Raw genomic sequence first — 26802 nt, 5'->3', positions numbered from 1 at the left:
TAGAATCATAGCACTAGGTTGTATTCACTAATTAGAGTATCACTGACATGTGAAATCCTAGGGCCTCTTAATTTAAAAAAAAGCACAATATCCTTTGTTAAAGTACCCTGGCTTCAATCACATCACAGTGTGATTACCTCTAGTTTCAGTCATTTCCATGTGTTCTTGCCACTTTCCATAATCATCATCATGGTTTGCATTTATAAAAAAGGCACAGGATTCAACTTTGGGGCTGTGGAGGCTTCGCTATTGATTCCTGAATCTGAAGAAGAAAACGGAATTAGTGGAATGTCAGTGAGAGGCAAAATATACAAACAAAATTAAAGCTATCATAGTACAATGGCAATGATCTAACCAGCAGACGATCTTTTTTTTTATTCATATGTGGATAGGATTTGTGAAGATTACAAATGTGGCTAATTTAAAGTATCTGGATACTGCATATTGAAAAAATTGGTCTTAAAAAAAATTGCTTTTAAATGGCTAACAGAGGGATCTGTGTTGTGTTTGTAGAATTTATAGGTCATAATTCTGGATATACTACTTAGCAATAATATTATAAATGGTAAAGATTACTGTAATTCTCTTTCTTTTTAAATAGCTGCTGTGTCCAGGACAAAGTGTAATTTTGACTTACGCTAGAAGTTTACGATGGTTTTGCATTAGAGCAAGAGAGTTTTCAAATCAAGGACGTAACAATTCCAATGAAAGGTCTCCACCTCCTGATGTTAAAGAAGTGACAGGAGGTAAGTTGAAATTGTTTTAGTAAGTCTGAAGGTATTTTTTTATGTCACTAGGAAGCAGACAGTGTTTTGTTTTATTTATCAGAGTTGGTTTGTTGCACAAAAAACAGTGAGGTAGTATAGTTTTCTTGTAATTTTTTTTTTTTTCCTGTAAAGTCCTCCCCACTATAATACTGTTGTACTGTGAATTTTATATGCAGGCTCTACAAGAAACAGTATGTTGTTCATTGAGTTTTAAGATGAAGAAATTTTATATACTGCATATACTCGTGTAATGTTCGATATTTAAAGACCAATTTTATGGCCTAAAATTTTTGGGGTCGAACATTACATGAGGTATAGTTTTGGAAGAGTGCAAGAATTTGGGACTAGGCAAGCCTTGTCTTTGGATTTCCGGACAACGGAAGTCAACAAAGTAGCATTTCCTTCCACAGAAGTTGATGAACTATTTTTTTTTTTTGTAGAATAAAGCAAATTGTTTTTTTTTGCATAATAAAGACAGTAAATATAAATGTTTTTACGTATCTGAGAATCTTTTGTTATGTTGTTGTTTTTATACTTATGGCTGTTCTAGGCTATAAGTGTAGCCTGCATTTCTTGAATGTAAACAAGTATTAGCCGCCATTTGTATTTCATCAGCTGATTTCTCTTCACTTAAGATTCACAAAGAATCGTACATACTGAAGGGTATTGAGTAAAAATATTTTGAAAACTTTTGATATATATAAGAAACAGTAAAAGGGCAATAGAGTTAAAAGAATAGTGGAATTGGGTAAAGACATTAAAGAATAGAAATGAATGGTTATTATACTGTTTGCTAGTTTTGGTGGTTGAAGAGAAATTAAAGAGTATAAATGTATGATGATTATACTGATTGCTAGTTTTAGTGGTTGAGGAGAGATTAAAGAATGTAAATGTATGATGATTATACTGTTAGCTAATTACAGTGGTTGTTTGGCAAGCTTTCGGTAGTTGCGACAAAATGATTGTAAACAAAGAAGGGCAAGTTTTTCTTTTGTTTATTATAGTTAATTTTAATTATTTGAAATGAGTATATACTGATTGTTTATACATTTTATGGGCATATTCTAAGCTTTTAACTTCGTAGTTTATCTCAATTTTTAGATATCAGAATCTTAGACTAGGCTGTGGTAGCGACGGCTAACATAGTGTAGGCTAGCATCATGTTTTGATTCTAAATATATAGAAGCGTAGCCTAGGCTTATTGCCAGAATCAAAACTTGAACATACTTGGGGTATATTCTAAAATCCTAATATATGCAGTAAAAAATGGAGGTCGAATATTACACAATCCTAATATATGCAGTAAAAAATGGGGGTCGAATATTACACGAGTATATACGGTACTGTACACTGTACAAGTGAGTTTTGAGATGAGTAAATTTTCTTCATACAAAACTAAGTTTTTTTTTTTTTTTTTTTTTTTTTGTCTGGGAAGCTATGAAGAAAGTGTGAAATCTTAAATGTTCCTATGAAATAGAAATCATATTATGATACAGTTTTTAATGTAGCCTTAGCAGTCTGTTATAAGAAGCTTCACAACAGTAAGGGTTAAGTACAGTGTTCAGTAGAACTTCATTAATTCAGTTTCAGGGCTCAACCCTTATTGAATAAGGAATTCATAACTTTAAGTGTGGGGATGAGAGATGATTTTCACCTTCACGTCAACATTTTTGAAGTCTTAATGGTGCCCTTGGCATTGCAAGTGTTTCAGGATCAAGTGATGTACCACACAGTGGTGTTGATGACTGACAACATAACTGCGGTGTCATATGTCAGGAAGTAAGTTGAGATGGTTTGTTTTTTCCCTTTTGCCAGTTGGTTAAGGCAGATTCATGAGTGGGCAATTCACCCCATTGAGCTGTCAGCCAGGTGGTTGGAAAGTAATAGTAGATAGCTCTGTTGCCAGGGGCAGGGTGTAGGGTTGGAGTGGTCCGTCCACCAGCATGTGGCTAAGGGGCTTGTCATAATTTGGTGAATGCCAGTGATCAGTCTGCCACACAGCCAAACAAAGCTTCCAGTGTTCTGCTCTCTCATTGTGGGCCCATTGGCTACACTGTAGGATCCATATCAGCACCTATGGGATAAACTTGATCTTTATGGCCCCCCCCCCCCCTTCTTCCTTTCAGCCAGATTTATTCATTGAAAAATCATGTTTTGGTAATGCCTGACCTTAGGATGGCACTGGTGGGTCCATATTGGCCACAAGCAGAGTGGTATTGTAATCTGCTGAGCCTTCTTATCAAGGCACTGAGAGGGGCATAGATATGCCACCTTGGCCCATGTACTTTGTCAGCCTTACTTACTGTGGTACCACCAGTCCTTGAAGTACCTCAAGCTTCATGGCTGGAGACTATCCTGTAGCTCTTGCTGATGTCATTATAAAAATACGGATGACATTTAAAACAAGAATAAATATCAGAAATTCAAATAAAATTCAAAGAGGAGGATGAAAAGTGGGAATCCTTGGTATCTTTTAACAACCTGGATGCTTTTAGTACAAGCAGCAGTATTTAAAAAATAAAAACTGATGATATGAAGGCTAATAGAGCACTTTGTATTAGAGCTCCTAGACCTTACAACTGAATGGTGGTATGAGTGAGTCTTCTGACCCCAAAGTAAAGGTGTTATCCCAAAGAATGCCACCGGTGTGGATTATTGCTGCAAGAGGAGGTTCATTTTAGATTTAGCAAGTTTATTCAAAAGAATGTAAGTACCATAGGTCATGGAGACATTTGTAGATTTGGCAAGAAAATTTTTTTTGTGCAAAATCAAAAGCATAGTCCTACATGGTAATCCACATAAGATAGGTAATATTTATTTATAATTAAGTCTCGTAATTTTGAATTTTAGCTATGGAAGATAGGGTGATAAATTACAGGGACCTATATGATATTATTGAAGAAGGAATACTGGATATGTGCCCTGAGAAGTAGGGAAGGTGCATAAGGTCCCTAGAACTATGATGGTCATTCTTATAGTTGAAGATTATAATGTACCATTCCAGGTACATGCTAAGGAGGAATGAATACCAGTTCACCTTTTCAAAGAAGCTGTTGCAGTGCCACAACTGCTTCAGAATCGAGCATCCTTTTTGGGTATGCAAAAATGAAAGGTTCTGTGATAATTGCATGGCTCTAGGACATAGAACTTGCACATTGGTTGCAAAATCCACTAATTATAGCCTAGATCACAAACCAAATAACAGGAAGTATCCACAGTATTCAATAAAACTTTCTTCAGAAATCAGATGTGGAGCATGTAAGGATAAGGTGTGTGTTGAACGATTTTTGAATAAGAAAAAAAAGTTATGCTAAAGCTTGAAAATCTAAAGAGACTGGTCATTTGGAAAGAAAAGTAACACCACATAGCTGTAGTAAGAAAAATATATGACCATCTAGAACACCTTCTGAGGCAAACACCTTGCCTCATGATATAGAATCAAGTGTCCCCCCACCCCTAATTCAAATGTGTAGCCCCAGGTTTTTATCTTTGGCAGTGTCTTTGACTGATTTAGGGGAAGATGCTTTTACTGGAAAGCTGTTAAATGCACCAATCATGGAGGAGTTGCATAATCCTAATAGTTTTGTCCTCCATCTCCCACAACCTTCAACAAGAAATCCCTACCATAGGTTATTCTGTGTAGAGCCAGTGTGACAGGCAAGAGGACCTTGAACCAGGGGAAGAGAGATTCCTTGGTTTGAAAATATCTCATACAGGCAGTCCTCGGTTATCGGCGGGGGTTCCATTCTGGGGTTGTGATGATAACCAAAAATCGGCGATTTCCGGCAATTTTTCAGCGATTTTCAGGCTTATCGGCACCGAAAAGCACTGATTTTCGGTTATCGACGCCCCTGTTAGGTATGTATCGGCGCCAATACCCAATTATTGGTGCTGATAAGCGGAAATTGGCGATTTTTGGCGCCGAAAATTGCCGTTTTCGTCGCTAGACAAGCCCCGTAGAACCGGATCGCCATTAATCGAGCCCACTGTTAACCGGGGACTGCCTGTATTTTATAAGCTTTCTTCCAAATTCCTATTGAACTTCTAGGACTATTAGTTAAAAGTATTGATAGAAGGTACTATTGATATAAATCGCATGGACATTTTCACATTCACCAATATTTACTGCTTAGATTAATGGGAGAATAGGTCATGGTTGAGAAGGGTTTGCAGTTGAAGCTAATTGTGAAAGTTTACGGCAGCCACCCCAAAGGCTGTTTGAACTTCTTTAGTAGAGCTATCTTTAACGTTTGGCTTGTTGGAATCCAAGGGAAGCCAATCCTTGGGTTAGGACTCTTGGCTTTAGTCTGGAAGCTCATACCACAGTTTCAGATATTAGGAAAGATTATTCTATTTTACAGATAAAGGGAAGATAATTCCATGTTCATATGGTGTCTGTCCTAGTAGGCAGGTTTAGTTTACACCTGTGCCTGTGTGTCTGTTTTGGTAGATCTTGTGTGGTTAGAGCATGGAGTGGACTGTCAGGGAAGTTGACTTTCACTACGCCAGCTGTGGAGAATGTGAATTTTCTAAATAGCTGATGGTAATATCTTTATATTCTCAAGCAGTTATGGGTTATATTTTTTCTTGCAAGTATTTTATGGATCCTTTGAAAAATTGTCCCCCCTTCCCTTGGTTTTACTGACTCACCCCAGGATCTTTTGATGACCCTAGCATATTCTTCAGGCAACTAAACACTAATATGGACACATTGAATTCCACAGGCAAATCACTGGGATGCCAGAGTGATAAAAGTACAGGTTGCATGGATTAATATGTGCATGTTTTTTATTATGTATTTATTTCAGAGGTAGAGTAGTGGAATATGAAGCATAAAACATTATGGCTTAATGCCAAGGAAAAAGCTTAGAGTTGCTTAACAAGGCTTGTTGATTAATTTTCTCTGATGTAGATGAGAAATATGAATTTATCCCAAAATAATGGATGTCTCACTGAGTTACCACAAGAAATTTTCCAACTTTGACGTAGCAGATTGTTTTATACAAAGAAGTATGGTCAGTTTCATAAGACTTTTGAATGTCTCCAAAATGAGATTTGCAGTGTCCTGCCGCAGAACATTAAGCACTACAGTGAGAGCATTTTAGTCATGTCAGGTAATGATACGGCTTTAGCTTTGTTGACTAACTTCTCCAGATGGAAATATTGAAGCAGTTACCCTTCATAGAGCTTTTGACACCAATAAAAGGTATACTAGTATTCAGCAAAGACCTGTATGACTTCATACCTTCTCAGTGAGAGAGTGCTTTGTTTAAGTCTCGGCCTCACCGTAGAACATCTTAATGTTGAAGCCATGCGACTTGCAAGAGGGTTCTTGCACCAAGGGAAAAGATTCTCCAAGTTTAAAACCCTGACAAAGCTAAATGGAAAAAATATCAAGAGCTCATTGAAATTGAAGGTAGTGCAGATTTATTCTATAGGAAAGATGATTCAGTTGACTTAGTTGGTGGAACTGTTCTTACAGTAGGCATTTATTCTATTCCAAAAACCTGTGGGTTGTTCTGGTGACCCCAGACAATCAGCCCTCTGCAATCATGGGCGCCAAGAAAATGAAGTTAGACATACCTGTGTAGGGGACCAGTTTTGACAATCTGGAGAAAGTCCACATCATGACAGAGAATATATAGGAGGTACACATGATAGAGCAGGATGAGGCTATTTGTAGGGAGACCCTTGACTGAGTTTCCCTATTTTTGGACAGGATCCACAGCCAAGGACAACAGTTTCTGCTGCAGAACCCAAAATGAACATGACCAAGTCGAGGACTTCTTCCCCCTTATTTTGGCCTACTGGCTGTCATTATGGCTGGAACAATCATTAACATTAAAGAACAGTACAGGGAAAGGCTCCAGTAAGTGCTACAATAAGCAGGTGATACACCTGCAAGTCATTTTTGTTTTCTTGGACCAGGGGGCTCACCACAACATCTGCCTTCTGGAACTGAAGCTCTGACTAGAAGCATCAGCGCAAGGACCTCTTAAGTGATTGTGACTTTGGAAGAGATTGTTGCAGAACATTTCCTTGGGAAATTCAAGGCCATTTTTCGCTGTTAAGAATGGGTTGTGGATGCAGTAGACACACTTTCCAACAAGTTTGAGGGCTAGGAGTTTGTGCCTTTACCTGGCTGAGCTTGTTAACTTCTGGGTGGTTCTCTACATGTTTGGTGAGTGTTGTTCTAAAGTTAGAGACAGCTGAATGAGTTTCTGTGCTTGGTTTCAGCCTTAAACCTTGAGTTTTGAGCCTGATTTAATGGACACCAGCATGTTCCCAGGTCTCTATCAGGGATGCGATGGAGAAGGTGGGCAACAATGAATCTTGAGAGTTCCATGCCTGTGAAGAGATACCTGCACCAGATGCCTGTTTGGAGAGATAGTAGAGTATACTAGTGGCCAGTAAGATCCTTTATCACTGCAAGTAGGCAATAATAAATGATGCAAGGGACTTTAAGGACTTTAGGGATGCTTTGAAGAAAGTATGGGAAGGCTGGCACATGCTAGATTTCCAGTGTTTATGCAAGTCTAACAGAACTCCCTGTTCCTTCTTAGAGCCACAAATTCTAATGCTTACACAGTGCCAGGAGCTGTGAAGAGGCTTTGATGCTCATTTAGTCAGTCTGAGAATTTGGCCCCTTGTTCATCTCTCCTAAATTGTAATTTGGGCTAGTTTAAGTCATAGGTTTGTTGTGAAACAAAAATTTTTAGAACAATGTTATTTTTTTTTTTTTTTTTTTTTACAAAACCACTACTAATAATCAGAATTTTGTCTTGTCATCTCCACACTTCTCATAGCTAGTTATTTAGACCAGACAGAAGTGACTAGATTGCTGGATGTACAGGGATCTGACAGGCACATGCATGCACCCACCTGTATTCACCAACCTGTCTACTGCTGTTTTCTTCTTTAGTGAAAGTGGCCTTAGTGAAAGTGGCCTTGGGGAGGATTTGTTGACTGTGAATTTGGGAGATATTGGGATATTTCAAGTGGTAGTTTTATATAAAAAAATTCAAAGTTTTTGTGAAATTTAATATCATGATTGTATTCTAATGGTCTTGGAATAGTTTATTAAGTTGACCATGTATTTTTCCAGAGCCAATTCATTCATGGCTGAACATTAGAGCTGGAATCTTTGGACCAAGTGATCAGCGCCTTCCCTTGCCAGGTGATGTTGGTTTAGGCCATAAACTAGAAGCAACTACACAGACATCGGCACCTTTCCAAAACCCTGTTCTAAAATCACCACCTGATGTTCTAACAATAGTCACAAATCATGAACAGCAGTTACAAGTGAGTTATTTTAGTAATGCACTTAACCCATCAAGTCTGTTGGGTAATAACATAATTGTATGAGAGAGATAATTAGGCATGTACTAGTTATTATTTACATGTTAAAGTACAAATATTGAAATGCTATCATTGATAGGATATGATTTATTTCTTGTTCTTACTTTTATTTTAATGCAAAATGTAATAAAGCCCATGTAAAACAATTAATATTGAATTTTCTAAAAACTGAAAAAAGGATTTTGACAAAGGAAAAATCTATTTCTGGATCGGGGGCGTGTGTCACCCGGTGAAAATACTTTCTGCCTTTCCCTTGGCATTATATTTTCAGAAGTAGCTTCTTCTGTACATTCTGTTATGTGATTAATTTCAGGCGTTAGATCAACTTAATTCAAGTCCTCGAAAAGGTGTAGAAGTTGTAAAGTTGACCAGTGACATGCCTCGACCTAATGAAGTTTTGGAATGCCGCGTGCAAGATTGTCCAGAATTAGTTAAAAAAGGTAAATGGTATTTAAGTTCATGTAATTTACTTTATATACTCACATATCATGCGACTTTTGAAGACCTAATTTTGAAGCTAATTTTAAGGTGGTTGCAACATAAACGAGACAGAATTAGCGTATGCAATATTCACATATTAGTACTGTATTGTATTATAAAATACAAACATAACAAATATGCATCTTTTCCATGGATCTTTTAAAAAGTTATGCTTTACTTCACTGTATCCAATAATATTGTTTATATTCTCATATTACTCTTGTATTATAAGATATAAACCTAGTGATTAGTGTTTTGGTTTGGAAATCAGCCAAGGGCAATTATGCGGTAAGTTTATTTCACTGTATTTAATTCAGTTCAGAGCAAATTTTCTTGCTTGTAGGTAGCGTAAATGAATCTCTAGGTATTTTATATATATGGGACAAGGTTATGTTTCGTTATATGAAGTGTTTTTAAGTCGAGATAGGACTTAAATATGTCTCGCGAACTAAATTTAGTTATCTTTTTTGTTAATAGATGGCATTGGGGGCATGTTTTTGGTGTAAGAAATCAACGGATTCCATTCACCATTTTCACTTGATTTCATCATAATACAAGCTTTATGAATTTATCTTTTATCAGCCTGAAAACAACAGTAAAATGTGTTCTTTCATGCCCAGTACTTATGATTAACCCTTAAACGCCGAGCCTCTATTTACAAAAACGTCTCCCGTATGCCGGCGGCGTTGGTGAGTTAGCGCTTGAAGCGGAAAAAAGTTTTTTCAAAAATCACAGCACGCTTAGTTTTTAAGATTAAGAGTTCATTTTTGGCTCCTTTTTTGTCATTGCCTGAAGTTTAGTATGCAACCATCAGAAATGAAAAAAATATCATTATCATATATAAATATTGGAATATATGACAGCAAAAAAAAACTCTTATATAATTGTATACAAATCGCTGTAAGCAAAACGGTTAAAGCTAATGAGTTAATTTTTTTAGTTGTATTGTACACTAAATTGCGATGATTTTGGTATATAACAAATTGTAAAACGATCAAAGCAACACAGAAAATATTATCACAAAATGATGCATGAATTAAGTAACGTGCGGACGTAAAAAAATGTTTTTTTCAAAAATTCACCATAAATCAAATTATTGTGCTAGAGACTTCCCGTTTGTTGAAAAATGAAGCTAATTGATTGAATATTACTAGACTGTAAGTGTTTTAGCTTACAATTGCAGTTTTCGACCATTTCGGTCGAGTTAAATTTGACCGAAAAGTAGAATTTTTTCTATTTATCGTGATTTATATGAAAATATTTCAAAACTGATAAAAGCTACAACCATGAGTTATTTTCTGTTGTATTGTACATGAAATTTCGCACATTTTCATATATAAAACTTTATGTAACGACTAATATAAAACGGTGCAAATATTACAACAATGAGACGAAAGAATTTCTGAGATGTTCAGCTGAGTTACCGCGCAGACATAAGGAAAATGTTTTTTTCAAAAATTCACCATAAATCGAAATATTGTGCTAGAGACTTCCAATTTATTGCAAAATAAAGGTAAATGATTGAATATTACTAGAATGTAAGAGTTTTAGCTTACAATTGCGTTTTTTGACCATTTCGGTTGAGTTAAAGTTGACCGAAGGTTGAAATTTTGGCAGTTATCGTGATTTATGTGAAAATATTTCAAAACTGATAAAAGCTACAACCATGAGCTATCTTCTGTTGTATTCTACATGAAATTGCGCACATTTTCATATATAAAAGTTTATGTAACGACTAATATAAAATGATGCAAACATTATGACAACATGATGAAAGAATTTCTGAGATGTTCGGCCGAGTTACGCAGCAGCAGACGTAAGGAAAAAGTTTTTTTCAGAAATTCACCATAAATCGAAATATTGTGCTGGAGACTTCCAGTTTGTTGCAAAATGAAGGTACATGATTGAATATTACTAGAATGTAAGAGTTTTAGCTTATAATTGCGTTTTTTTACCATTTCGGTCGAGTTAAAGTTGACTGAAGCTTGAAATTTTGGCAGTTATCGTGATTTATATGAAAATATTTCAAAACAAATAAAAGCTACAACCATGAGTTATTTTCTGTTGTATTCTACATGAAATTGCACACATTTCCATATATAAAACTTTATGTAACGAGTAATATAAAATAGTGCAAACATTACGACAACGTGTTAAAGAATTTCTGGCGCGGACGTAAGGAAAAAGTTTTTTTCAGAAATTCACCATAAATCGAAATATTGTGCTAGAGACTTCCAATTGGTTGCAAAATGAAGGTAAATGATTGAATATTACTAGAATGTAAGAGTTTTAGCTTACAATTGCGTTTTTTACCATTTCGGTCGAGTCAAAGTTGACCGAAGGTTGAAATTTTGGCAGTTATCGTGATTTATATGAAAATATTTCAAAACTGATAAAAGCTACAACCATGAGTTATTTTCTGTTGTATTGTACATGAAATTGTGCACATTTTCATATATAAAACTTTTGTAACGGCTAATATAGAACAGTGCAAAAATTACGACAAAATGACGAAAGAATTTCTGAAATTTTCGGCCGAGTTACCGAGCGGACGTAAGAAAAAAGTTTTTTCAAAAATTCACCATAAATCGAAATATTGTGCTAGAGACTTCCAATTTGTTGCAAAATGAAGGTATATGATTGAATATTACTAGAATGTAAGAGTTTTAGCTTACAATTGCGTTTTCGACCATTTCGGTCGAAGTCAAAGTTGACCGAAAGGTTGAAATTTTTGTAGTCGACGACGGTACATCCACTTGGCACCCAACAGACAATTTTAGTCGACGTATGATACGTCCAGTAGGCGTTTAAGGGTTAAAATACTTTTCTCTATAATTTTATTTACTTGAGTTTGATGGCATGTGGAAGTTTACAGGAGTTTCATCCATGTTACCAATGCACGATAATTTATAGTCATTAGTAGCTTGAACATTGTTTTCTGAGCTTCAGCTACAACTTGCAGCTTAAGTTCAGCAGTATATTTCTTTGCTGATCTTTTCTCCATAGGGAATAAGGGTATAATGTGAAAATATACCAGTCCTATTTTACGTAATGTCATTTGTAACATAACTACGGTAATTGTTTACTATCATACAATGATTGAAATGCAAGCAAAATAGCTGATGTTATTCGATTCGGTTGTTCATAGCAAAACAGCTGTTTCTCGTTCTGTTGTTTATGGCTGTATGTGTTTTCGCAACAAGTGTAACGTTGCTAACGATACTATTATCATTCTCTTACTTTTTTTAACTTATTTAACTAGAAGATGGGATAAAGAGATGGAGGAAAAGATTAGTCTATTGTAATTTGATCTCTCAAAAAAGGAACTCTCATGGTACATTAGATACATGATAAAATTATTTTTTATGGATGAAAATTTGGGGGTCACACGATACGCGAGATCGTGCGTTACGTGAGTATTGTTCGGTATGTACAAAATTTTTTTCGTATAAATTTTAAAATTTTTATGAAAAAGTGGAGCTACAAATATTTTTTATTACATTATTATTACTTTAAAAAAATATAATACACATCCTGAAGTTTCATTGAATTTCATGCACTTGCCTCTTTCAGAGTAATAAATTTTTTCTTCAGTAAAATATGAGCGTTGAGTAAATGGCAACCAAAAATATGCATTTTTAAGTACTCAGAGTTATGGTAGGTGGTTGATTTTTGTGTGTAGTACTTCCTCACATTAGTGAATTAATAAATTTAAGTTGAACTTAAGTGGTAGCTAATGTTACTGATACTTAAAACAAATATTAGAAGCAATGATAATTTAAAATTCTAATATATATTCTGCAAGTAACTTCAATTTTTTTTAAGCTTACAAGTATAATGTTAAAATCTCATTCAAAATATATACTGTACATAGATTATTAATAGATATAAAACTGCATTTAATGCTTTGTTTGAATTATATTTGGTTAGTATGTACTGTATATGTCCATATATATTTGTACAATTATTTTAGAGTACAAACTAATTTTTCAGTATTAGTTGGTTGACAGATACCTTGTTTAACAGCTTTAGTGGCAAGCTGTGGATCATTTACTTATAACCTCTATTTTTTTTTTACTAAAATATAACTTTATTTATGCATAGTATATGCTTTCTAGATTATCTGTATCTGATAGAGGGAAGGTATTGTTCTCTCTTGAAAAAGTAATAAAGGAACTTCCATTATTTCAAGATTTTGTGAGCTTCCCTTATTGTTATATATAGCCCTCTGGTCCATTAGCTGTAGGATACCAGCAGTGTTTCTAGACAGATGCACTACCTTTACATCCAGATGTAACTAAGATTTGGGAGTTGCCTTGGGTATTATTAAGCAGGAGGATAATTTTGAAGGGAACAAACTTCCTGACAGTAATGCTTGATCCAGGGTATGTAGAAGTTGAAGAACCAATTCAAATAAACCCTAGGTCACCCATGCCTTAATGTTTTTGTGATGGTAATTGAGCAATATATGTGCTTACTGATCTGCCTCATGGCTGTGGGTTTCTGGAGTGATAGATGGAGAAAGGATTTAACTTAAACGTAGCGACATTTATCCCAACAGCATGACTCTGTCCTAAAAACTCTTGAAACCAGGTATTGTTTTAGCTTTTTTTGAGACATTCAAGACATTTTCTTCTAAAAAAAAGGCCTGGTTCTATCCACACTGAATATCTATTCCAGAGTTTAGCAACTGATCTAATTCCACCAAGTTGGCAGATTTTTCTTATGCTTCTTTGTCCGCTCTTGCTGTCTTGCCACTGGAGCTCCGATTATTCATGTTAAGTCTCCAATAAAAAACCATTTGTGGCTTGCTGTAAGTGTATCTGATGAGTTTTGCCTTCTCACATCTTTTAAAGTCTCAGAGATGCTGCATACTGTAGCTTGAATAAGTAAAAAGGTCATCAGCATTTTTTGTCACATGGGTGTCCAACCAGATCATTAGTAATTCTTCAGTTTCCTGAGTGAGGTCTTTCTTTTGCTTACTTTTTGTCTTTAAATCCTGCTGATGTTTTTTTTTTTTTTTGGCCTCTCACTCATTTTTTATCCTTTTAAGGTAGTTGAAATGGTTCATTGCATCATTTTCATCACCGGATCATTAGCTTTCCTTTGTTTCTGGGCACTTCCTACAGGTAGAGTCTTGCTCCTTTTTTGCTGACATCCAGTACTGTGAGGTGGACAATAAAGTACAAATTTGTAGTGGAATACTATGTAGTCCTGGGGATTTTGAATGGTAGTATAGTGGATACTGACCAATTGTGGAAATGAGACAGGCTGAGAAAGGGTAATGCAAGGTGAGATGCTTGATGTTGGGATACTGTGATGCCATCTTCACAAAGAAGAGTTCTCGTACAGCATATATTACTGACTAGTTGAAGAACTGGCTGCAAGTCCATGCATGTCCACCAACAGAGTATAGTCTGTAGGTTCTGGTATAGATATAAAGATATCCCAATTTCCATATTTTAAAACCGATTCAAAAGAATCTTTTTTGTTTTTATGAGACTCACCCAAAGTAATTATAACCTTATGTTAACTCTGTAAGGGGGGTTAGTGCTGTCAGTGCACCTTATGTGGTGCACTGTAGGCATTACTTAAGACCCTTTGAAGTGTCCCTTTGGCCCCTAGATACAGCCTCTTTCATTCCTTTTACCGCACCTCCTTTCATATTCTTTTTCTTCCATCTTACTTTCCACCCTCTCTTTACAGTTGATTCATAGTGCAACTGCGGAGTTTTCCCCCTATTACACCTTTCAGACCTTTTTGTTGTCAATTTCCGTGTAAGTGCTGAATGACCTCATAGGTCCCAGTGCTTGGCCTTTGGCTTAAATTCTATATTGTATTTTATTTTTATGAGGTTAAAGTAAAATAGATTATATATAAATTTGAGAAATGTAGTTACCCAATATAAAATTCTTATAATTCCTCTTGGGGAGTTGCCAGAAGTGTCCTTCTTCAACTGTTTTGAAGGAGTTAAAAAAAGAATATGGCAGAGGAGGATATTGGGTCAGTTTTTCTGGAACACGGTTTGTGTATTTAGAGTATGAAAGCTCTAGATTCATTTTTATGGGTGGTTCCAAATCCAGCACTGGTGTTAGGTTTAAAGTAAGCCATACGATTTTAATTTTAAGGGTGTGCTTCCAGTGGAAACCTTTGACCTTATAGCAGAGCTGTATGGAATTTAGCTGCCATGAAGAAAATACTGTAGCTATAATTGATTTGGGTAATTTTACTTTTTTTAAGTGCTAAAGTTTATTATAGGCACTTTTTAATTTACGAACCCTTTGATTTTAAAATTTTGCAGTGATTCCATATCGTCCAGTACAGAGGTATCCAAGTAAATTTTGTTGGGTACCAGGACATTTGGGGTTAAACGGGAATGAGGAGGCAGATAAATTTGCTAAGCAAAAGGCGACAGAATTGCCTGCAAGGAGATTCTGTCGTGTCGAGAACTTTTACCAATTATTAGGAAACTAATAAATGATACTTGGCTACAACAACACTTGGCAGCTTTAAATAAGAGGAAAAGAGGTCAAAAGTGATGTCTCCCTGGAAGTATAGCAATACACCTAGGCAATGGGAAACCGCTGTATGTTGTCTGTGGATTGGGTGCATGCGACTCACTGATGGTTCCAGGATGTCTGGTGCTCACTAGCCTTTTTGTGAAGGTCACATAATTACCTCTGAAACATTCGTAGATAGTGTGTCTCAGTCTTGGGGATTGTAGAGACCGATTTCTCTCCAAGGCCCTTGGTGTGGATGGTAGGTGCAACTTTGTCAAGATTTTTGGAAAGAATGTCGATTTCAACTCGAGTGGTGTTTTTAAATTTCTTGTAGAAACTGGCATACTAAACCAAATAAGTATTTGGCCATTGTCTGACATCCTTGATGCCGAATAGCAAATAAGATAAATTTACAAATGGTGAAACTCATATCTTTAAAAAATGTTTAAAAAACTGATTACTTCCTCAGACGTGGAAATTAAATATTTTCTTTTGTAGCAGGAGTCCAGCTTTTGTAACAGAATGAAAGATTCAATTAAAATTATAGCTAAAATGATCAGTTATTAGATTCTCTGACGTAAAATGTAATTAATTCCTAAAGTTTCATATGAATTAATTAACCCTTAAACGCCTACTGGACGTATCATACGTCGACTAAAATTGTCTGTTGGGTGCCAAGTGGACGTACCATACGTTGACTACAAAAAATTTCAACCTTCGGTCAACTTTGGCTCGACCGAAATGGTTGAAAAACACAATTGTAAGCTAAAACTCTTACATTCTAGTAATATTCAATCATTTACCTTCATTTTGCAACAAATTGGAAGTCTCTAGCACAATATTTCGATTTATGGTGAATTTTTGAAAAAACTTTTTCCTTACGTCCGCGCGGTAACTCGGCCGAAAATTTCAGAAATTCTTTCGTCATTTTGTCGTAATTTTTGCACTGTTTTATATTAGCCGTTACGTAAAGTTTTATATATGAAAATGTGCGCAATTTCATGTAAAATACAACAAAATATAACCCATGGTTGTAGCTTTTATCAGTTTGGAAATATTTTCATATAAATCTCGATAACTGCCAAAATTTCAACCTTCGGTCAACTTTGACTCGACCGAAATGGTAAAAAACGCAATTGTAAGCTAAAACTCTTACATTCTAGTAATATTCAATCATTTACCTTCATTTTGCAACAAATTGGAAGTCTCTAGCACAATATTTCGATTTATGGTGAATTTTAAAAAACTTTTCCTTACGTCTGTGCGGTAACTCGGCCGAAAATTTCAGAAATTCTTTTCGTCATTTTGTCGTAATTTTTGCACTGTTTTATATTAGCCGTTCGTAAAGTTTTATATATGAAAATCTGCGCAATTTCATGTAAAATACAACAAAATATAACCCATGGTTGTAGCTTTTATCAGTTTGGAAATATTTTCATATAAATCTCGATAACTGCCAAAATTTCAACCTTCGGTCAACTTTGACTCGACCGAAATGGTAAAAAATGCAATTGTAAGCTAAAACTCTTACATTCTAGTAATATTCAATCATTTACCTTCATTTTGCAACAAATTGGAAGTCTCTAGCACAATATTTTGATTTATGGTGAATTTTTGAAAAAAACTTTTTTCCTTACATCTGCGCGGTAACTCGGCCAAAAATTTCAGAAATTCTTTCGTCATTTTGTCGTAATTTTGCATCGTTTTATATTAGCCGTTACATAAACTTTTATATATGAAAATCTGCGCAATTTCATGTAAAATACAACAAAAATAATTCATGGTTGTAGCTTTTATCAGTTTTGAAATATTTTCATATAAATCACGATAACTGCCAAAATTTCAACCTTCTGTCAACTTTAACTCGACCGAAATGGTAAAAAAACGCAATTATAAGCTAAAACTCTTACATTCTAGTAATATTCAATCATTTACCTTCATTTTGCAATAAATTGGAAGTCTCTAGCACAATTATTTCGATTTATGGTGAATTTTTGAAAAAAACATTTTCCTTACGTCCAGCGTCGCCGAACAATATTCGATTTATGGTGAATTTTTTGAAAAAACATCGGCGTGGTAACTCGGCCGAACATCTCGGAAATTCTTTCATCACGTTGTCGTAATGTTCGCACCGTTTTATATTAGTCATTACATAAACTTTTATATATGAAAATGTGTGCAATTTCATGTAGAATACAACAGAAAATAACTCATGGTTGTAGCTTTTATCAGTTTTGAAATATTTTCATATAAATTACGATAAATAGAAAAATTCAACCTTCGGTCAACTTTAACTTGACCGAAATGGTCGAAAACTGCAATTGTAAGCTAAAACACTTGCAGTCTAGTAATATTCAATCAATTAGCTTAATTTTTCAACAAACGGGAAGTCTCTAGCACAATATTTCGATTTATGGTGAATTTTTGAAAAAAACATTTTTTTACGTCCGCTCGTTTTATTCATGCATCATATTGTGATAATATTTTCTCTGTGTTGCTTTGATCGTTTTACAATTTGTTATATACCAAAATCATTGCAATTTAGTGTGTACAATACAAAGAAAAAAAATAATCCGTTAGCTTTAACCGTTTTGCTCACAGTGCGATTTGTATAAAATTATATATGAAAATTTTTTTGTGCTGTCATATATTTCAATATTTATATATGATAATGATATTTTTTCATTTCTGATGGTTGCATACTAAACTTCAGGCAATAACAAAAAAGGAGCCAAAATGAACTCTTAATCTTAAAAACGAAGCGTGCTGTGATTTTTGAAAAACTTTTTCCGCTTGGCGCTAACTCCCGAACGCCGCCAGCATACGGGAGACGTTTTTGTAAATAGAGGCTCGGCGTTTAAAGGTTAAATTTTAAGTCGGAGAATATAACAAGTGATCATTTTAGCTATAAATTTAATTTAATCTTTCATTCTATTACAGAAGCTGGGCTTCTGCAGGCTTCTGCAAAAAAAGAAAATATTTAATTTGAAAGTCTGAGAAAGTAATAAATTTTGAAGATTTTTTAAAGATGTAAATTGTACCATTTGTAAATTATCTTATTTGCTATGTGGCATTAGTACTTATGATTGATCTTATTTGCTCTTCGGTGTTAATGATGTCAACAGTCATGTCAGAGAATGGCTGAATACTTAATTTGTTAACAAGCTCTGTGACCAATTCTAGCTGGCTCTTTGAATATTCCTTTGTAAAACAGAGTTTGTATAGCTAAGAACAAAGACAAGAAATTCTGAAGTTCCCTACAGTTTTATTCCCAAAGTCACAATGTATTTTAATATAGTGGTTAATATTTCAGATTTTTTAGATCTCTTTCCTGGTCGAAATATTCGAGATGCACCTTTGTCAGTATTGACATTGAGTCAAAAAACTGAACATGATATGAGTGGATGGTCAGAAGAGATGGAAAACGAACGTGAAGAACTAATTGAATATGTAAGTACTAGTCGTAGAAGGCTTGTTATTGCTTTAATTTGGAAGACAAGGCAGTGCTTGCCAGTTGCTGATTTTGAATATACAGTTGACCAAATTGCTTTAGTTAGACTAGTGGAAGCAGTGTGAAATTTGATTCTGGGGGAATCTTTTCTCCCTCACACAAGTAATTTAGATGTAAACCTCATGAATTTACTTATTTCTAAGGCATGTTAGTATCTGAAAATTGCAAGAGCATTCTAGAAAGAAATTGACTACAGTTTGAAGATTACCATTTGCAGTGAAAGTTGATAATGCACATGAAGAACTTATTGTAGTCATAAATTCCTCTATTAGTTATGCTCTTGTAATAAATATGATTAATATAATATTCTCATGATATACCCAAAATGTTTACTACAATTGTTTTAAAATATCTTATTGACCGCATTTGTTTCATTATAAGCCCAATTGCTAAATATTTGCCCACCCTCATGGTTTTCAATTGTCTCCAGACACTGCACTCTTTTGCCAACTAAGATGATTATTAGTAACACTGCATATGCAACTGATGCCTATGTTGGAAGTGTTTGGAAGTGTCTGTATAATCTCCTAATCTGATTAGTACAGTAAGGCTCCTTAACCCCTATGCTGTGGAGGTCAGTGCCAGTATTTTGCAGCATTCCTTAGGTTGCAGGGCTAATACTGTATATATATAAATGAAATTAAAATCAGTTACTCATGGCTCTTGATCAAGGTCTAGGTACTGGATGTCAAATATAATCCACCTCGTAACTAGAATCTGATATCCATCTTACGCTGAAGTCATAAAACCAAAAGTAAATCCTGCCTTTTTTTTATTTGTTGTCTAGGTAATGGTATACCTGTATTATCAAAATCATATAATAGTAAAACTAATTTTGGTAACAGACCAAAAAGAGCAAAGTAGAAGCCCTTGGTTGTTGGAAGACGTGTGTGTATGCTAGTAATTTGCACTGTGAGTGCAATGACAGATGAGGGAGGTTGCACTTATATAGAGGTTGCACTTACTGTATATATTAAATTTACCATTTTTTTTTTCAGTTTATTCAGGCTGCTGATGAAATATGTTCCAAGTTGAAGAATGAAGGATACTGGGCAGATTTTATTGACCCCAGTTCTGGTAGACCTTTTCATGGTCCTTATACTAATGCAACTCTCTTTGAAACTGATGAGCGATACCGTCACATGGGTTTCTGTATTGAAGATCTTGGCTGTTGTAAAGTCATTTCTCATAGACTTTGGGGCACACATGTTTTTGTTGGTATGTATGCTGTGCATTTTGTCTACATAATTTTTTTAAGGTGAAATTGCTCATTGCTCCTATTAGTCATGCTTTTTATATGAATTATTAGTAAATTTATGTACACTTTAGTAGCCTAATGTTTAGTCATTGATTTAATTATCTCAGTTACAGTTACCTAATAAGTGGTGAATTGATAGCATGTCTTCGTTTAAGGTTTTTTTTAGATGATTTTTCTGTAATAATTTTTAGAATTGTGTTATTTTGTTATTATTGCTCTTTGTCAGTTACTTTAAAGAACAAATTTTGGTTATAAATTAGGTGTACTAGCAGCTGAAAAGGTAGTGTTATTTGGCTGCTTGTCCAGTATTTAAAAAAAAAAAAATATTAAATGATTAATGGGTGCAAAACTTTAGACCTAACTTGATGAGTGTATTTTTATGTAAGACTACTTAAAAAGAATCCTGTAGACTAGAAGTGATTGCATAATTGGTCAGATGCATATAGAATTTTAGCAGCAATGATTTGATGGCATGGTTTAATGATCCAGTTTATAATTCTGCAAATCTGAATGTCCATAATCATAAGAGATCATCCTGAAGCTTTTTCCAGTAGATGCTGTGAAGATACACTTATTTTTTACCATCTGCATGGAGCTTCATTGAAAGGCACAGGTACCAGTGGAGAGACTATAATTCTCAATCCACATATGTGACATTTTAGTATAAATACAGTACAATGTTTGTTCCAACACAGATACAACCATCTCCTTATGCAATGGAATAGTCATTGAATCTTGTTAACAAGGTAGCTGAGAGGAAGTATCCCTCACTCGGCCATATTCTCACCACTCACTTTTTTCTTCAGCCACCAGACAGTGAGGACACAGATCTGCTAGCTTTCTTCCTTATGTGCTGATTTGTTTTGGACGAGTAGCTTGCTATCCTTAATCATCTGCAATTTTTTATGCCTTTTGTGCCTTGTGTGTGTCTCTTGGTGTTTTTTTTTTCTCAGTTGGGGAGTATAATTAATATTGGTATAGGGGCTGTGGATGACCTTGTGGTTGTTTCATGTTTCTTAAGTTGGTGGACCCTCATTAATTTTGCAACTACAGGGGTAAGGGATTGCTCATCATCCTTGCCATATGATAAAAGTGCTTCCTGGTCCTCTCCTTAAAGGGAAAAGTGTTCAGCAGTTTCTTCAGAAGTGATACTGCCAGACCCTTTCAGCACCTTTATACTTCCTATGAGGATGTTAGCTCCCTAAAATTATGAGAAACCAGTTCATCCAATCTTGTCTGAAGACAAAGAAGTTAGTACTTGGGAAACACCCTTCCTGCTCAAAACCTAGCTTGCTTTTAACATTCCAGGTAGTCTGTCATTGGCTGCATTTCTTGACTCCCTGGCAGTTAAGGGGAAGGCTGAGGCTGCTGCAGATTTGCATGTTGCTCCTTGTCCTCTGGTCCTGTGGTTGGGGGGGCAAGCAGAAGGGAACTGGCATGCCCTTCTCACTTGAAGTACATATATGCTTTCCAGGGCCTGTACAGACTGGGTACTCTTTCCCAAGGGATAGATCTCCTCTGATCTCTTCCACTTCTTGTGTATGCATTTCATGGCATGTTTGAGGCTTGAGTATAGGAGCAAAGGGGTAGCAGGCTCAAGGTCTCTGAGCTCCATCTGGATAGCGAACCTGCTGGATCCCATATGCTTTCTTTGTGTGCAAAGGGGACAGCTTGTGTTTTGGGGGGAATCTCTTGGGCCTTGAGGGCACCTCTCCTTAAGAATTATAGTGCAAGCTGGAGCAACTTTTCAGAATGGGTGTTTGCTCTTTCATGAGTGTAATAACAACTAAGGGAGGTTACTTTGACCTTTCTCACTTACCCACACAGTCTTATGGACCTTTCATAAGGAAAGAAGTGTGACTTTTGGTCAGGTTGCATGGTCTCAGTTTGGCTTGTGGTGTTCGGGGGGAGATGAACCCCCCTAATATGCAGGTGAAGGAGTACCATTGCCTCCAGCAGATCAAGAAAATCTTTTGATTGGGATGAGAAGTGAAACAAGCTCATCTAAAATGTAGGTTCTTTATTATTAGGTAAGGTTACAGCAATATGACAAGGACAATGCATTTGAGCAACCAAACTCGGAGAGAGGAAGTGGCATACTGCTGGGCATTGGATTTGTATGTGTTCAGTTGCCACTTATCAACATACATGTGAGGCAATGATACAGTTGCCATCTATCAATATACACTGTTATATACATGGGAGGTGAGAATATGTTATACAGTGACAAATTCATGTTACATATAGATTATAGCATTTACACCTCCCTCCCCCCTTCACACTTGTACAGTAAATCCCCATATTCGTGTTCTCATGATTCGTGGATTTCTCTACGGAACGTATATACACATTCGTGGAAAATTTGCCCATTCACGGTATTTTTCACTGAGAAATATTCACTAATTACTGTATTTTCATATTTTCATGACTGAATGCACTTTTTGTGATAAAACTATTAAAATACTCGGGTATTGTATAAGCACTTATAGATTTTTTTTTGTGTCAGAACAGTGTTTCTGTTTTAAGTATTCGCAGGGGGCTGTGGTACACGTTCCCCCTCTAGTACCGGGGGTTTACTGTAGTCCCCTCTCCAGTGGTTCTTCATCTGGAAAACTTTGGGAGATCTATGTGGGGCTATAGGAGGGCTGTTGGGGGCTGTTGGGGGACTCTTGTGTGTCCATGTGAAGGTCCACAGGGATGTGAGGTAGAGGGTCAGTGCCAGGGGTTGGTAATGATAAAGGAAGTGCCAGTTCCTCCAGTATACTCGTCTTCTGGGGAGACATACTTCATGGTTGGCTCATGATGATCCTGACCTTGTCCCAGTGGCGAGAAGTTGGATCCTGACTGACTGTCCGTCCAACTTCTAGCCTGGGTAGGGAACGTAAATGTTGACTGTACAACCCCTGTACAAGTTCGGCTCTGGTGGCAGCACGGCGATCGCAGCCCTTGACTTTCTCGAGCCATTCCTGTGAGAATGACTGAGGATGAACGGGCACACAGGAGGCGAAGTGGGTGGCCATATAGGATTTGTGCAGGGGAGCAGCCTTTAAAGTTTGGAGTGTTCCCTCACTTCAAGAGGCCATGGTCAAAGTCTTCACAGTCAATGTTGCTAGAGGCGCTGCCTTCAGTATAAGATGCTTCACAGCTTTCACAGTGGCCTTAGCATGACTAGAGTGCAGTTAATGCGGGGAAATAATGAGATGATGTACTCACCATTGCTCCATGAAATCCCTGAATTCACGGCTATTGAACTGATGTCCACCATTGGTCCTGAGGCAAAATGGGACACCAACCTCCATGTAATATCTGCAGGAGATTGTTATTGCAGAGGTGGTAGTGTCACTGTAGCATGGGGCAACCACAGGCCAGCCAGAAAGTCTGTTGGTCACAACGAGGAATGAATTTCCCTGTGACGCTGAAGAAGTCCGCACACAGACTTGAAGGACCTAGTAGGGTGGTTGTCGTTTTGAAGAGGTCCCTGCTGGAGGCTGAGTTTTAAAACCTGGCAAGGCTCGCAAGTTTGGATAGTACTCGATTCCTAGCTGGTAAACAGTCTGTCATGCCCATCGCTTTGTGGCTTCTATTCTTCTGTGACTCGTGGAGTTGTGATAAAGTGTGGCAGTGAAGGGCAGCAGGAACCACACTCCTTGCTCTGTAAAGTACGCGTTCAGCATCGACTGAGAGGCTGTCCTGTAGTTTCCAGAATTGGACCATCAAATTGTGTAAATCCTGACAGCGCTCAGTCTCACAGACGGATGTACAATGGGTCCTCCCTTGCTGAATAATCCTGTCGGTGTCCTGGGATGAGATGTTGTCCTCTTGGGCTACTGCATGAGCGGTGGCGATGGTCCTGATGTATGTGTTGGCCTCAGCACAGTTGGTTTCATCCTGTGGTGTGAGCTGGCTGATGGTGGCAGGTGACAGGGCGTTGGGTATGCCGAGCTGCTTGCAAGCATCCTACACGGCTGTGAACAGATACGGTGAGATTTTCTCCTTGAGACGTTGCAAACGGGGATTCTTGATTGCTTCCAGAGTGTAATAGTTGAGAATGGGTACCAGTGGGCGATGGTCTGTCATCAAAATAAAATGTTGGAGGCCTATCAGGTACAGTCTGCATTTGGACATAGCCCAGGTTATGGCTAACTTCTCCAACTTAATTGTGGCATAGCGTGTCTTGGTGTCTGCAAAGAAACAAGAGCCAAACTGTACTAAGTGGAGTCTTCCATTCCTGTGGATGATATAGTCCATTGAGTTGAGAAGTGTCGGTCAATAGATAACTGGGAGGGCTGGATCAAAGGCAGCAGCAACTGGTGGGTTAGCCAGGGCAGTCTTCACTCGGCAAAATGCTCCATCCCAATCTGCAGTCCATACAAATGGATGCTTGGAGCTCATAAGGGGTCTGAGAGGCATTAGCTATCTCGGGCATAAAGTTGGCCAATTGGTTCACTAACCCCATGAATGAATGAAGATCCATCAAGTTCATCAGTGTAGGGAAGTCCTTGATTGCTGCTACTTTGTCGGGGTCTGCTGAAATGCTGTCTTTGGAGATCTGAAATCTCCAGAAGGTGAAGCTGGATGCGGCGACCACAAACTTGTCCTTGTTAAGTGTGATGCCAAACTTGTGGCACCTTGTCAATATTTCATGGATTCGGCTTAGATGGCTGGGGAAATCCTCGTCGAACAGCAGGATGTCGTTGACTACCTTGATGCAATTCTCAACACCTTGCAGAGCCTTGTCTCCTCGAAGGCAGTAGGCATCTCCTGTGGCTGCAAATCCAATTGGACCTCTGCAATGCTGGATTTTCATAGGGTGTGATGAATGTGGTTAACTTTTGATCCTCTGCATGTTGCATTTACATACCCATGTAGGGCATCTGCAATGGTGAAGAACTTGGCTTTTGGACCAGAGCTGCTGTTGCTAGACATGGGTGGACAGGGCATTGTAGGTTCTTGAGGTCAATGGTGATTCGAACGCCTTTGTTCTACGACGAGCGGGTGACACCACGCTGAGGGTTCGTCACTGGTGGGCTTAATGATACCCTGATTTACCATGAACTTGAGCTCTGCCTTGACGTGTTTCTGGAAGGCATATGGCATCTGGTGAGGTGTGTTGATGGTGAAAGGTACGGCATCTTCCTCAAGATGGATTTGCATTGGGGTCCTTCCATCAGCTTTAGTGGGGCTTTCTTCAGTTCTTCCTTGTACTGTAGATCAGCATGTCCATGAACTCTCGTAGAAAAAAGTTTCTGGCATTGGCAGGTGGAATAATGGCCAACTCTTTGCAGTGGCTATATTACAGCATTGGAGTTTGGACACCTTCATGGACTTGGATCCTCGCTGAACAGGATCTCTTAGCTAAGGTGAGAGTGGGTGTGAAGGATCCTAAGGCAGTTGTCATCGTAGAGCCATCTGCAGTGAGCATCAGGGTGACTGGTGGGGGTTGTAGTGCACTCCTAGGAATGTGCAGGCCAAGATGCTGAGGGCCCAAAACAGAGATATCAGCACCTGAATCCTGGATGTGATGTCACCATACAAGAGGGAAACGGAGATTGGCTGCAGTGTCTTGATAGAAGAGGGTCTTCCCATCCAACGACAGCTGGGGTTCTTGCCTGGAGAGGGTGGTGTAGGCTGGGCACTGGAAGTAGCACCCTGTTTGGTATCCCTAGTCTTCTTCTGGCAGTACTTGTTGTAATATGTCTGTCAGTTGCAGGTGCGGCACTGGACTTGTTTGGAGGGGCACCTCTGTGCCAGGGCCCAATGCCCATTGTGGGTACAGTTGCTGTCTTACTGCTGGACACTTCTGTGGATCTGTGCATGTGGTTGCATGATTGGCATGGAGCACACTGTGATGGTGTGGTAGGGGTGGCATCCTTACCATTTTTTCCTCTTCTACTTCCTGTAGTTTGAGGCACAGCTGAGAGGGAGAAGCACGAACTGCAGAAGTGGCCTTCCTGGTGGCCTCATAGGAGCGACACATGTTAATAATATCCTGCAGAGTGGCATTGGTATCAATGGCTATGAGTTTCTCAGTCAGTTCATCATCCCTGACTCCCATGAGGATGATGATGATCAACTGGGTTTGCTCACAAACTGAAGGCCTCCTGGGATATATGTCTACTTCCTCTGCAATGTTCTCAAGTCTTACATCTGAAAAAGGCTCTTCCTTTAACTGTTTGCAGGTGGGCAGTTCCGTATGACATAGATTCTTGTTGCGAAGGCTCTTGATGTGTCCTTGAATGGCATCCAAAACTTAGTTGACAATCTGGTGTTCAGGGGTATGTTGAGGGTGTGCTTGAGGATCCTTTGTCTCTCTCTGGGTAACTTGGACAGATCCACTATGACCCGATTTCACGTGAAAAGTTGCATCCAGGGTGACTGCTTTTTGTTGAGGGGGTACTAAAGGGGTCGCTGCACCCCCCAGTAGCGAGGTAGGAGCTGCAGGTGTCGGAGGAGGCTTGCTGGGGCTTCCTATGGTTGCTTGCTGTACGAGGGGGCTAGCATTTGCAGAAAGGCATTGTAGTAGTCTGCTTCCTGTTGCCTGTGAATGTCTTCCTCCTCTCCTCTCTCTGTCGTTGGTCCCTTAATTCTTCCTGTTTTCTTTGTCTTGCCTCTTCTTGTCTCCTCCTTTCCTCCTCTTGTCTGATCCTGGCGTGATCCTCAATCTGTGATTTCTCCAGGTATTGTATGAGCGAAAGGAAGTCGGCTGACTGGGGGTACGGTCCTCTGGGGATGGAGAGCAGGATGGGGACTGGACGGTAGACAGGGTCTTGTAAACGTTGGGAGAGTGGCTTGTCATCACTGTCGTCCTGAGAACATGGAGAATCCATTGTGAATAATGTTCTGTTTACCCCCCACACAAGCTTAAAACAGAATTTAACAGAAATGTACAGCATCATTATTTTAAGTGTAGTGCGTGAAATCTTGGCA

The 26802-nt window shown here is 37.7% G+C and overlaps 2 protein-coding genes across 7 annotated transcripts in view; one reads left to right on the top strand and one right to left on the bottom strand.

The window, feature by feature from the left end:
• Positions 1–26802, top strand: part of LOC136849067 (cobalamin trafficking protein CblD) — a 45169-nt gene that overhangs the window by 16440 nt on the left and 1927 nt on the right. For all 3 annotated transcript variants that reach the window (XM_067121985.1, XM_067121987.1, XM_067121986.1), the window contains 5 exons: positions 602–746; positions 7873–8069; positions 8440–8566; positions 18420–18556; positions 19616–19835. In XM_067121985.1, the coding sequence (XP_066978086.1) occupies positions 602–746; positions 7873–8069; positions 8440–8566; positions 18420–18556; positions 19616–19835 (826 nt within the window). The remainder of the gene's footprint in view (positions 1–601; positions 747–7872; positions 8070–8439; positions 8567–18419; positions 18557–19615; positions 19836–26802) is intronic.
• Positions 21879–26802, bottom strand: part of LOC136849066 (uncharacterized) — a 68311-nt gene continuing 63387 nt past the window's right edge. For all 4 annotated transcript variants that reach the window (XR_010856225.1, XR_010856228.1, XR_010856226.1 and 1 more), the window contains one exon: positions 21879–26681. The gene's annotated coding sequence lies outside the window, so the exon portion shown is untranslated. The remainder of the gene's footprint in view (positions 26682–26802) is intronic.

The sequence above is a fragment of the Macrobrachium rosenbergii genome, chromosome 20 (genome assembly GCF_040412425.1).
Source record: "Macrobrachium rosenbergii isolate ZJJX-2024 chromosome 20, ASM4041242v1, whole genome shotgun sequence".
NCBI classification, from domain to species: domain Eukaryota; kingdom Metazoa; phylum Arthropoda; class Malacostraca; order Decapoda; family Palaemonidae; genus Macrobrachium; species Macrobrachium rosenbergii.
This window is presented reverse-complemented; position numbering and strand designations above follow the sequence as displayed.